Source organism: Acomys minous (assembly GCF_964271855.1).
Source record: "Acomys minous genome assembly, chromosome: 6".
Classification (NCBI taxonomy): Eukaryota; Metazoa; Chordata; class Mammalia; order Rodentia; family Muridae; genus Acomys; species Acomys minous.
This window is the reverse complement of record NC_140487.1, coordinates 96,201,739-96,216,042: the sequence shown is the minus strand read 5'-3', so window position 1 is coordinate 96,216,042 and position 14,304 is coordinate 96,201,739. Positions and strand designations below refer to the sequence as shown.

Genomic DNA, 14,304 nt, shown 5'->3' with positions numbered 1-14,304 from the left:
CTTGGTTTGAAAGTATTTTATTGAGGATTTTTGCACCAATATTCATAAGAGAAATTGGTCTGAAATTGTCTTTTTTTGTTGGGTCTTTGTGAGGTTTAGGTATCAATGTGACTGTGGCCTCATAGAATGAATTTGGTAATATTCCACACATTTCTATGTTTTGGAGTAGCTTGAAGAGTATTGGTATTAGTTCTTCTTTGAAGGTCTGGTAGAATTCTGCACTGAAACCTTCTGCCTTTGGCTTTTTTTTTTTGATGGGAGACTATTAGCGACTGCTTCTACTTCTGTAGGAGAAATAGGACTAGTTACTTTTTATCTGATCTTGATTCAACTTTGGCAAGTGGAATTGATCAAGTAATCATCTATTTCCCAGATAACTGTGAACACATTGCCCAGCCACAGCACCTGCACTCTGATCGTGACCAGACCAGAGCCAAGCTGCAGTCTGTTGTGGATCAAGCCTGCAAAAGTAGGCAGATAAAACCTGGCCTGGTTAGTCTACACCACCCTGCAGGGTCTCTCACACTCTTGGGAGAGACTGGACAGCCCTAAATGGTTTGGTCAGAAATTTAAATAGTGACCCCAACACAGATGGTCTGAATCTCCTCAGTAGTGCCAGGCAGAAGCTTACCTCTGCTGACTCAGTCAGGAGCCTAAGGTGTAGAGCTCCTTAGAGTCTTTGGGAGTGGAAACCGGGTCACTTGCCTCTTCCAGGGAAGAACTCCCTGATCCCTACAAGCAAGGGCACATGATCTATAATCATTCACCAACTATCCACTCTCAACGACCAGTGAAGGACACTAGAAGCTACCTCCCAACATCAGAGACAGCAAGGAGACTAAAGGACAGTGTAAGAATGCAGACAACAAAACCCAAAACAATTCAGCATCTCCAGATCCCAGCTATCCCAAAGAAAGCAACCCTGAGAACTTAAACACTATTGAAATACAAGAAATGACCTTGAATCCTTAGTAATGAAGATGCTAATGGAAGAAATGAATAAAATCCATAAGCAAATCTAGGAAGATGTAACCAAACAGGTTGAAGACATAAAAGAGGTCTATAGAGAGGCACTGGAAGAAATTTGGGAAATTATAAACAAAGAGATGAAGGAAATCAATAAACAGTTGAAGATCTGAAGATGAAAATGGAAACAATGATATAGGCACAGACAGAAGAAAAAAACAGGAAGAAGAAACCTTAGAGAAGAAAGCAAGCAACACAGATGCAAGCTTCTCTAACAGAATCCAAGAAATGAAGGAACAAATCTCAGGAACAATCATAGAACTCAAAACAACCATCAAACAAAATGCTAAATCTGAAAAATTCCTTACACAAACATCCAAGAAATCAAAGACACCATGAAAAGATGAAAACTGAGAATAATAGGCATTGAGGAAAGAGAAGATGCCTGACTCCAAGACCCAGAAAATATCTTCAACAAAATCATAGAAGAAAATATCCCCAATTTAAAGAAGGAGATGCATATAAACATACAAGAGGTCTACAGAACACCAAATAGAATAGACCTGAAAAGAAAATCTTCCCACCACATAATGATAAAAACACAAAATATACAGAACAAAGAAAAAATATTAAAAGTGGCAAGAGATAAAAGGCCAAGTAACATATAATGGCAAACCTATCAGAATTATACACTATTTCTCAGCAGAGACCATAAAAGCCAGAAGGGCCTGGACAGAGGTCCTGCAAGCCCTAAGAGATCACAGATGCCAGGCTAGACTATTATACCCAGAGAAACTATCAATAACAAATGATGGAGAAAACAAGATATTCCATGACAAAAACAAATTCAAACAGTACCTATCCACAAACCCGGCCTTACAGAAGTTACTGAGGCAAACCTCCAAACCAGAGTAACAAGCTACAACCAACATTACATGGGAAATAGGTAACTACACAAACACTCTATTGAAACTAACACCAAAAACAAGGATCTTAACAGTCACTGGTCATTAATATACCTCTATATCAGTGGTCTCAATTTTCCAATAAAAAGGCACAGACTAACTGAATGGATGCATAAACAAGATCCAATATTCTTCTGCATTCAAGAAACACATCCCAGCCACAAGGATAGACATTACCTAGGGGTAAAAGGCTGAAAAAAGGTATCCCAAGCAAATGGACACAAGAAGCAAGCTGGTGTAGCCATTTTAATATCTAATAAAACAGACTACCAACCAAAATTAATCAAAAGAGATGAAGATGGTCCCTTCATACTCATCAAAAGTAAAGTCAACAAAGACGACATCACAATTATAAACATCTATGTCCCAATACAAGGGTGTCCATATTTGTAAAAGAACTATTAACAAAGTTTAAACCACACATCGATCCCCACACATTAATAGTGGGAGACTTGAACATCCCACTTTCACCAAAGAATAGGTCAGCGAAACAGAAACTAAACTGAGAAATAAGGACACCTAACCAACGTCATGAATCAACTGGATCTAATAGATATCTACAGAACTTTTCACCCCAAAACAAAGGATTATACTTTCTTCTTAGCACCTCATGGAATCTTCTCCAAAATAGATCATATAGTAGGTCACAAAGCAAGCCTCAACAAATTCAAGGAGACTGAAATAATACCTTGTATTCCATCAGATCACCATGGCCTAAAGCTGGACTTCAACAACAACAGAAATATAAAAAAAAAAACCTACACACACATGGAAATTAAACAATTCTCTGCATAATGACACCTGGGTCATGGAAGTAATAAAGAAAGAAATTAAGAACTTCCTAAAGTTCAATGAAATTAAAAGAACAACATACCCAAATCTGTGGGACACATTGAAAGCAGTGCTAAGAGGAAAATTCATGGCACTAAGTGCCTTTATAAAGAAATTGGAAACATCCCATATAAGCAACTTAACAGCACATCTGGAGGCCGTAGAAAAAAATAGAAGCAGAAACACCTAAGAGGAGTAGATGTCTGGAAATAATCAAATTCAGGGCTGAAATCAACAAATTAGAAACAAAGAGAACAATTCACAGAGTCAACAAAATGAAACCAGGAGCTGGTTCTTTGAGAAAATTCAAGACTTTTACCATGAAGCAGTGTTGGGTTTCATCAAAGGCTTTTTAAAAAAAATTTTTCCTCTGATTGCTTAGAATGGTAGATTACACTGAGAAGATTTTCTGTGTTGAACCATTCCTTTGCCTCTGGTATGAAGCCTGCTTGATAATGATGGATGGTCTATTGGATGTGTTCTTTGGTTTTGTTTGCAAGTAGTTTGTTGAGTATTTTTGCATCAGTGTTGACAAAAGAAATGGATCTGTAATTCTCTTTCTTTGTTGAACCTCTGGTTGGGTATCAGGGTAACTGTGACCTCACAGAGGCAACTTTTCAATGTTCCTTCTGTTCCTATTTTGTGAAATAATTTGAGGAGTGTTGATGTTAATGCTTCTTTGAAAGTATGATGGTATTCTGAGCTAAAACTACCTTGCCCTGGGCTTTTTTTTATTGGAAGATATTTAATGACTGCTTCTATTTCCTTAGGTCTATTTAAATTTTGTATCTGATGTTTTTAAAGCTTTGGCTAGTAGTGCTGTCTAGAAAGTGATCTACTTCATTTAAAATTTCCAATTTTTTGTAGCATAGGTTTTTAAAGTAAGACATAATGATCTTTTGGATTTCCTTGGTGTCTGCTGGTACGTACATCTATCTTTTGGTTTCTGATTTTATTAATTTGAATATTTTCTCTCTGTTTTTCCGTTACTTTGAAAAAGGGTTTGTCTATCTTGTTTATTTTCTCAAAGTACCAACCCTTTGCTTCATTGATTCTGTGTATGGGTCTTTTTTTCTCTTTTATTGATTTGAGCCCTGGGCTTCATTATTTCCTGCCATCTCCTCTTGGGTGCTCTTGCTTTTTTTTTGTACTAGAGCTGTCAGGTGACAGACAGGATCCAGAGCTTGGAGGCCACACATGGAGATTCCAGGCTCCCACACTAATCCACCTACTTGATAACCACTCTTATTTGTACGATTTAGATTTGGGTTTAGTTTTCATGGCTCTAAAAGAGTAAGTGCATGTCCCACTGGCCCTTTCTGAGTAAGAGAAGAACAAAATGCCATAAACCAGCATCAGTAACCCTCTTGGGCTTGACTATGGTGAAGACTCAGTTGGTGTCTGTCATCATCACCTTCTCTGTGAATGGTGGCCCTGAGGCTACCTACTAGGCCTTTTGTTTGGGTCTGCTGAATAGACACATGTGAAAGTAGCTATGGAGTTCAGTGTGATGACTCAAGGGACCATTTTAATGCTTTCTGTGTTTAGTAACAGCACAAATTCTTCCTGTTCCCCTTGGATTTTTCCTCCAGACACTAACCCAGCCACTTTGGGGAAGCAATAATGAAGCATTGTCAGCTGAGGCCAATTAAAGGGTCCCTGGTTGTGAGAGTTGTGATTCTGCTGGACTCTCCTTTCTCAAAGCCTTCCATTTTCTCCTTCAGGCCTGTGGGTCCTCCTGCTCCAGAATGAACCCTCTAGAGTTTTACTTTTTTTTAAAGGTGACCTACAGCAAATTTCCTATCTAAAAGTCCTCATCCAAAAAGTGCAACTTCTCCCCCTTTTCTAGTTTTTTTCTCTTTTGTAAGATCTCAAATAAACTTTCTTTGAGACATTAGTCTTTTTCACTTTTCCTAGTTCCATCTCCATCATGTGTGTGCTTTTCGGCCATGTTGCTGACACTCATATATAACTGAAATTCTCTCTCTCTCTCTCTCTCTCTCTCTCTCTCTCTCTCTCTCTCTCTCTTTCTCTCTGTGTATGTGCGTGTGCGTGTGTGTGTGTGTGTGTATGTGTGTATGTCTGTCTCTCTCTCCTTCCCTTCTTCCTCCCTTTTGAGCCTCTTGTTATGAATCTATAATAAAATCTCCATGGGTAGAACCAACAGAACTAGAGAGCCTGTGTCATTCTTTATGTCACACTCAATCCATTGTCTGGTTCTCTATGAAACTCTTTATCCTTATCAAGTCATGTGGAGACCAATTTGCTTGGACCCAATGCTCTCCAGAGCTAATGAGGCTCATCAACACTAAAGAAGAGTTGGAGTCAGAGCTGTGGAATAATCCTCAGCAATAGCACTGCAGGGGTCAGGGCTAAGGACAAGACACTGCTGATTAGTGACAATTGTCAATTACTGAGGTGTAAATACACTCATCAAGGCCTATGTCATGGTGGCCAACATGTCGCTGAACAGAGATGAGATTACATATAATTGTATAGTATTTCAGCAGCCAATGCACCATACAAAACAGCTGCTAGAACACAGACAGCAGGAAAATGTAGGTGCTCATTAGGATGTGAAAAGTTTTGGAGCTCTTCTAGCCTGTTGTGTTTTGTTTACCCTGAATGAAACTCTAGCTCCGAGCATTTTATTTACTCAGGTGCTATTGACTTCCATGTTCACTGCTGACTTCCATGATCACTGACTTCCATGTTCACTGCTGGCTTCCATGTTCACTGCTGGCTTCCATGTTCACTGCTGACCTCCATGTTCACTGCTGACTTCCATGTTGCTATGTAATGGTTGAGCCTTTGCTTGCTTTTTTTGTGTGTGTATAAATATTTTGCCTGCTTGTACGTATATATGCCACATGCATGCCTAGTCCCCGGGGAGGTCAGCAGAGGGTACCAGTTCCTCTAGAACTGGAGATATACATGGCTCTGAGTTTCTATGTGTGTTCTGCAATTCAAACTAAGTCTTCTGTAAGAACAGCAAATGCTTTTTTTCCCTGTTCCCTCTTGTTGACTCTTGGTCAGCACCAGAGTGTCTGGGTTACTTGCTCAGATATTATACACTGGAGAAAGGTGATGTTGGTTTACTCAAATGTGGTTGAGGAAGGAAGAGAGTGTGACCAAAACATGATCTTGTTGCAAGTCATCACTCAGGGTTTGGACAGTAAATGAGGAATCACAGTGAGAGCTTAAGTCCCTGACCTGTGTATCAGATTGTCAGGCCTCACCTCCTCTTCTCTGAACTGCTATTATTCTCCAATTAGTCTAGAAATGGCAACATGTCACTACTCCCCCACCTAAGGGGTTTTCCCTGTGCTATGTCCCCAAGGGTCTCATTTATAGAGTCTTGTTGACAGTATCCAAGAAATCATCCTAGCATCCCTACTGGGCACAGAAATGGCCCTTTCCCAGCTCTCCTGGGGAGGCTTAGAGAGGAGTGGTGTCATAAACCTGCAGCAGTGGGTGCCTCAGGGAAGAGGTAAGGATGTCTGAGCTCGCCTGTGTTAAGGAGGACTTTATACGCAGCATCTTCAGGAGGCAGGGCTGCCCACCCCTTGCAGAGGAAGCTGGAGACTCAGCATCTCAGACTCTACAGCTCCTTGGAATGTTTCTGGAGACTGGACTGTCCAGAACCCCAACTTGTTTGACTCAACTGCTTCATGAGGCTGCCCCCTAAGATGAAGAGACACCCACTCTCTGACAGATTCCTTGGATCTATCAGTGGTGAGATGTTCACTGGAGTGTGGTTTGTGGGTGGGTTCCAAGCATCTGGTGGACAGCAGATAAGAAGTAGCAAAGCCATCCATCTTCAACTCCCTGGTGCATACAACTCAAACATCCCATAACTCTTGCTTCTTTATCTGCGCCATGGAAAGCACACCTCAAATCCTCTTTCATGGGACCCTTCTCCTTCAGCCTATCCTGGGTCCTCTCACACTCAGATATGAAGGAAGTCTCCTCAGGAGAGCTAGTCTGTGTGTGGCCATCAGCTCTGTCCTAGGAGCTCTGGTCCATGCTGCATCTCAGTGAGCTCAACTGGATGGACACTGTGCAGACTCTAAAGTCTTCATCTCCCATGTGAGAGCCTGTGAGCCAGAGCAGATTGGGACTGAGAGCCAGGCACTGAGGCCACCTGAACTCCCACTTCTAGCTGTAATATGGAACAAACTATGTCTTCAGGCCTTACCACACAGGTAATAGCATTTTCTTCAGTGAATGTTGTGATGTTAAGTTAAAGCTATGTGAGCAATAGCAGGAATAGACAAATTACTCGATAAATGTTACTTGTTTTTAGTATTGTAAAGGTCAGGAAATCACCAGTACAGCCATACTCTATCATAGAGAATTCTTTCTGAGTTCTGTTTAGATTCAGCTAACAGGAAAGAAAAGAGGAGTTTGACCAAGTTGTTTGGTGTCAAAATTGTCATCAGATCCCCTAGCAGTCTTCAGATTTTAAACTGCCAATAAGCAAGTAATGTAGGTTGTATCCTGCCTGGGTTAGAGGCAGGAGGTGGTAGCACAACAGGGAAGGCCTCCTGGCTGGGCTGAGTCCTGCTGAGTCGCAGGGTGCCCAACACTGCAGGTGTTAGTCTCATGAGGGTAAGCTAGGCAAGTGCCTTAAGGTGCGAGAGAGATGGAGATGTGCAAGAATTTAGCCAAGGGCCTTAAGGTGTGAGAGACATGGAGATGTCCATGAAGCTAGGCAAATGCCTTATGGTGTGAGAGAGGCAGAGGTGTGCACTGTACCAGAGATTTGTTCCTGGAGACGGGGGAGATGGGGAAGACGGCTTTGCTATGAGGCTTGGTCTTCACAAGCAGGCTGGTTAGGAATGACCTGAGACTCTGCCTGAAATGATGATGTGGGGAGCTCTTAAAAGGCTTTTAACAAGGGCCAGATAAGACCAGTGTGAAAATTTGAGAAACCACTGCAGCAGTTCCAGGAAGAGACTGTTGAGACAGACAAATAACCACCCTGAGAAGACAAATAGACAAATGTCCCACCCACAAACAAGAACCTATTTTCAACTGATACCTATTAGCAAAGGGAAGGTCAGTTTTCTCTTATGAAACATCACTGAGCATGTTCAGTCAGGCCACATGCCCCGGAGTAGCTGGGCAGCACAAGCTGTCTCCATGTGGGTGTTGGTTTTGTAAGGTTTTGTTTCCATTTTATTTCTTTTAGTTTGTATTTTTCATTTTTCTTGTTTTGTTTTATCTTAAAAACGAGAGTGGGAGGAGGAGAAAGTATATGAAGTTAGAGGAAGGAAAATAACATAATCAAAGCATATTTTATCTAAATAATTTAAATTTAAAAATCTATGTAATGGCGGTGCACACCTTTAACCCTAGCACTCTAAGGCTGAGGCAGGTGGATCTCTGAATTCCAGGTCTGCTTGGTCAGTTGAATGAGTTCAAAGACATCCAGGATTACACAGAGAAACCTTGTCAAGAACCAAACTAAACCAGACCAGGAAGGAGAAAAGTTTAGAGGCAAAGGTTGCACGGAGACTCTGAAATGCCAGGAGAGGTGATGAGCAAGAAAGAATGGCTGTGAGGGTAATGTGCAGGAGACTGGTCAGGAGAGGGGTGGGGACAGGGAAAGAGAACACTGAGCATGGCTGGAAGTCCCCTTCATATTCCTACTCCCATCAAAATCAACTCCTCCCTTAACCATGGTCTTCCTGTCTAGAGTATGAGTGTCACCCCAGTTCAAACTATTTCGAGTAGTGTTTGGAAACTTCTTTTGTTTGTGTCTATGTTTTTATATTTTTTTTTCAGAATTATAGTTCATATTCGTATTGCTAGGCAATGGATTCAATGTGCTTAACACTAGGGAAGACAGCCAAGCACACAGTAAATGGATTATTTCAATTTTCTCTCCCTTTTGATGTATTTGTATTTTAGCCTTGCTGAGAGGTGTGTGGTGATGTGAATTGAAAATCAGTGGGTGGCCATTGGCTTTGTGGTGTTCTTGTGCAAATTCCAGGTGAGTAATGGCTTGGAGCCTCTTAACCTCATCAGTGCTTACTTAGGCTGCTGCTTTTGTGAAATGCATTGAAACGTTGTGCAGTATTCTACATTTAAATTTTTATTTTATTTTATTAATTATTTATATAGTCCCTTGCCTGCTTGTATCCCCTGCAGGCCATAAGAAGGCATCATATCATGTTATAGATGCTTGTGAGCCACCATGTGGTTGCCAGGAATTGAACTCACCACCTCTGGAACACCAGTCAGTGCTCTTAACCTCTGAGCCATCTCTCCAGCCTTGTTTACTGTTCTTTTGCAGCATCTGTTTTTAAGCTGATGTTTTTCTAAGTCTTTGCATGAAAGAGTACTTCTCTTTTTTCCATATAGTCTAGCTTAGTATTCTGTTTGTTCTCTATGGAAAGTATGTTTCTGGGCTCCTTTAAGTACATCTTTGCTTACCTGAAAATGACAAAGATGTTCATAAGGTTTGCTTCTAAACATTTGGTTGCTTTAGATTTACCACTTGAATTTATGGCATACCTGCAATTGATGTCTTGTGTGCGGAGGGAGGCAGGAATAAAGAAAAAAGAATTTTCCCGCTCACATATCCACATGATCCATCAGCATTTACTGGGAGACAGTGTCCCAGTGCAGTGCACAATGTACTTCTATCATTGTTCATTTCACGGTCTGTGCCCTGCCCTTTGTAATTGGTTTGTTCTGTTCTCTTTATCTGTTTACTCTCTTTTTGTACATGTGAGTGGTCTGCACGCCTCTCTGTCTCTTTTTCTCTGTCTCTGTCTGTCTCTCTCTGTCTGTTTGTCTGTTTGTCCGTCTCTCTCTGTCTCCCCCCCTCCTCTCTTTCTCTCTGTGCCTGTGTGGTCATCTTATTGCATCTTCTTCATGAGGCAGGGTCTCTCGTTGACCCTAGTGCTCATCACTTCAGCTAGTGCAGCTAGAGCCCTCTTGTTGTGGGATCCCTGTCTTTGTCTGCCTAGAGCTGGAATGAGAGTATGAGAGAGCATCTGACCTGTCCCGTGATATGTAGTGTTTCCAGGAGTTATGTACAAGACTTCAGATACTCATCATCCCCTTATTCCCCTCCCCTATGACTGTTCCTGAGGGGGATTACCTCCTCCTGTATATGTTCATAGGGTATCAAGTCTCTTCTTGGTAACCTGCTGTCCTTCCTCTGAGTGCCACCAGGTCTCCCCCTCCAGGGGACATGGTCAATGGGAGGGAGGGAAGAATGAGAGAATACAAGGGATGGGATAACCATTGAGATGTAACAAGAATAAATTAATAAAGGAGAAAAAAAAGAAAAAAAACAGATACTTATCATCTTCCATAGAGGTCAGAGTAATCAGCCTTTATTTGAGAGATATGGAGACTGATGCATTGGGAGGTTCAGTAACCTGAGAAGAGTGCACACAACTGAATACTGCTCAGAACCCACATCCCAGTCCTCGCTTTTCTTATATAAGGAGTATTATTTTTTATTTTATGTGTATGGGTTTTGGCCTACATACATGCTTGTGTTCCATGTGTATCTGTCTTGTGCTGATGAGAGGAGTGAGTCAGATCCCACGACAATGGAGTTACAGACAATTTTATGCTGTCTGGTACCCTGGAACAAGTCAGTGCTCTTAACCTTGAGCCATCTATTCAGCCTGTATCTTCCCTTTCTGATCCTATAGCTGGCACCTGTCAGGTGACACGTAGATGATCCTCTTACAGCCTCCACCATGTGGATGATCCCAGCGCAGAACCAAAGCTGGGTTTCCGAGTTCATCCTGCTTGGCTTCTCCAGTGACCCCACGACCAACAGCATCCTCTTCATTGTGTTCCTTCCCATCTACCTGAGCTCAGTCCTGGGCAACGGGCTCATCATCATGCTGGTCTGCCTGGACACACAGCTGCACACTCCCATGTACTTCTTCCTCTGTATCCTCTCCCTGCTGGATATGAGGTATGTGACCACCACCATGCCCCAAATGTTGGTGCATCTTCTTGCTCACTCTCAGACCATTTCCTTTGCTGGCTGCTGGATGCAAATGTATGTGTTTGGTGCCCTAGGTATAACTGAATGCATCTTCTTTGTGGTCATGGCTTATGACCGATATGTGGCCATTTGCTACCCTCTGCGTTATACTGTCATCCTCAACTGGGGACTGTGCATACAGTTGGCAACTGGGACTTGGGTCTGTGGTTTCTTTTCATCTTTGTTGCATACTTTCTTCACCATGAGCCTGCCATATTGTGGGCCCAACAGGGTCGACCACTACTTCTGTGAAGGTCCTTCAGTGCGTAGCCTGGCTTGCATGGATACCCACGTCATTGAGATGGTGGACCTGGTCTTGAGTGTTTTTGTGGTTGTTACTCCAATTTCCCTCATTGTGGCTTCCTACATTCATATCGCCATGGCAATTCTCAAGATCAAGTCCACCCAGGCCCGCTGCAAGGCGTTCTCTACCTGTGCCTCCCACCTGACTGTGGTCACATTCTTCTATGCTCCAGCCACTTATATCTACATGAGGCCCAACTCCAGCTACTCCCCTGAGCGGGACAAGCAGATCTCACTCTTTTACAATGTCTTCACAGCCTTGCTCAACCCTGTGGTCTACAGTCTGAGGAACAAAGACATCAAGAGGGCGTTTCTCAAGGTGATGGGACATGGTAGGGTGGAGCGGTGAACCAGGATCCTGGGGAGGCTGGAGTTAGAGCAGTCCCTATCTAAGAAGAGGACAGTGTCTTTATTGTGTGAAACTGACTTGTGTATTTAAACCAATTTAGTACTTAGTAATTGGGACAAAACATCATGAAGCCAAAGTGGCTGTGTTGATTGACAGCCTACACTAAGGTATAATTTAAACACCTCACAAATCTTCAGGGGCCATAAATGAAATGGTACATTTGTTGCTCATGTTTGTAGTATAGGTTTGTAGTGTCATTTATTGTTCTCACCTCATTGAAGGAGGAGCCTTATAGCCAACACGTCCAGGAGCAGTGGGCACACTCACAAGGACTCAGCTTCTCTACGGTGTCCTGCTTCTCTTTCCACACGAATATGCCCACAGTAGGTGCCCTTCATTCATTGTTAATACTTATTATTGTTGTTTACTTATATATTTTTATTTTGAGGAGTCTCACATATCTTAGACTAGCCTGGAATTTTCCACATTCCTTATGACAATCTTGAATTTTTCATCTCCCTGCCTCCACTTCCCCAATTCTGGGATTACAGGCTTGTGGCACAACATCTAGGGAAATCTTTGCGTCTTTGATTGTTTTCTCTGATTTTTCAAAAATATTTGTGTTGGCAAAATCCAATTCATGCTTGAAGGCTTTGGGCTGTTTCAAACCTACTTTATTTTGAGTTCTTTAATGCTTATACCTCCCTTCCAACTCACCTACCATAGACGGGAGCCATAAGAAGCTAATGGAATCAGGAGAAGTAGGCCTTTTTAGACTCAGTTCCTTGGAATAATTCTACTGGTGTAGTCAGGAGATTCTAACAGACCCTTTAAACAACAACAAAAGTGAGTGCATCAGTAGCCACTGGGGCCCAGATCAACAGCTGGAACCCAGAGCAGCAGCTGGAACCCAGAACCTCAAAGCATTTAGTGGTACAGTTCTCTCCTGGAGCATCTTGAAGTAGAGTGATGAGCATCTAAGAACAAAAGGCCCCACCTCTTGTTTCAGACTCCTCTCAGAGTCTGTAGTAAGTGTATCAGTTGGCAAAGACTATGTCCCTGCGAAAGCGGTTTCTCTTCTAGTAGACAAACATCACTTGTTCTCTCACAAGTCTGTTTTTAGTGGAAAAACACTTCACATCCTTACACAAGTCTGTTTCACACCCTATACTTGGGATCAAAATAAAAACATGCTTACGTCCACTAGAAATACTCTTTTTAAATTTTTCTTTTGTTTTGAGACAGATTCAGGCTGTCTGTCCTTAGAACTCACTATGTAGACACAGCTCAAAGATTCCAAGCCTTTTTAATGGGATTAAAGGCGTACTCCAGCACTCCTCTCCAAGCGCTTTCTTCTCTTGTTATTTTGTTGTAGATCTAAGAAATTATTTCTTGATCCCATGTCATGAATAATTACTCCTGTATTTTGTTTTTCAAGTTTCCTTTAGGTTTTTATTTTAATTTTTCCAACTGAATATTTTAAATAATTATTTGAAATATTTACACTCCAATGCACTCCAGTCATGCTCACTTCCCCACCTTCTAAGGCTCACTCCCCAACTCTTATGCCCTCCCAAACCAATAAAAAGAAGAAAAGAAAAAAATAAAGAAATGAAAAAATAATCTACACACCAATCCAATTGTGTTGCCAAGATACTTACTGGAACACTGGTAAACTCCCAGAGGACCATGCCTAGAAGATAATTTAGTTATACCTCAGCCCAACACCCTTCAAGAAGCTATCAACTGTGAAGAGCTACACTTCAGCACCCTACCACAAATTGTAAGGACTCTTTTTAACTGATTCTTGTCTAGACTATTTCTTTTTCCTTGGTGGTGGGTAGGGTGGGGAGGTCATCACAGAGGCCTTCAGTGTCTCTCATTCTCAACTGTGGATCTGCAGTCATCACTGATAGCATTGCAGAAGAAGCTTTCTTACCCATAGCATCCAGAATCAGCCCCGGGCATCAACTTTCACATGGTTTCTGGAGACAGCATGGACCACGAGCATTCACAGGGTTTCTGGTGGCTGCATGGAATACAGTCACCTAGATGGTCCTTGACTTCAGTGCACACCATTTGCAACCACATGGACCATAGGAAGGACCCCAGGATGGGACAACAAGTTGAACCACCATGCATGTCATCTGGCTGTAGTACCAATATGGTCTCCTATGGTCCAATCCAGAAAAGGAGCCATTCTCCGTCTTGAACAGCATTCTCCGTGTTGCAGCAGGACAAGCAGCATGGGCTGCAGCAGTAGAGGCTCCATGTTGCAGATGGTGCTGCTCTCCTTGCCTCATGGCAGACCAAGGACAGGCCCTATTGAAAATTTCACACAAAGCATGCCACTCACACTTGCTTCACAGCTCTCCCAGTCTGCTCTCCCAAAACTTTTGCTCTCCCTCAAAAAGAAGGAAATGAGAAAGAATAGTAAAAAAAATACGCCCAAGTGCAACTTGTGTTGCCATTGAACCTATTCAGTATTGTCAAAAGATCAGTGGCCAGTCCTTTAAGATAACAGTTCTTTTCCACCACAGCCTCAGCTGTGAAGAGCTACATTTCAGCCACCATTTTTAAATTTATTTTTACATCCCTATTTCTGCTTTTCCTGCATCTTCTCCTCCCAGTCACTCTTTCCCCTTCCTCTCCCTCCATTGACCCCTTATCTTCAGAAAATTGGAGGCCTCCCATGGATATCTGCCAACTTTGCAATATCAAGTTGCCTTGAGACTAGGAGCATCTTCATCTACTGAGGCTAAACATGGCAGTCCAGTTAGGGGAAAGGGATTCAAAGTCAGGCAATGTAGTCAGAGACATGCCCTGCTCCCACTTTAAGAGTCCAACAGGAACACCCAGGTGCAGGA

At 42.3% G+C, this 14,304-nt stretch overlaps 1 protein-coding gene across 1 annotated transcript; it reads left to right on the top strand.

Annotated features, from left to right (window-relative positions):
• Positions 1-10,489: 10,489 nt before the first annotated feature.
• LOC311599697 (olfactory receptor 2A12-like) lies at positions 10,490-11,437 on the top strand (the record flags this gene model as incomplete). The annotated part of the gene is made up of 1 exon (XM_084785700.1): positions 10,490-11,437. The coding sequence occupies one exon, from the start codon at positions 10,490-10,492 to the stop codon at positions 11,435-11,437; it is 948 nt and encodes a 315-aa protein (XP_084641826.1).
• Positions 11,438-14,304: the final 2,867 nt, after the last annotated feature.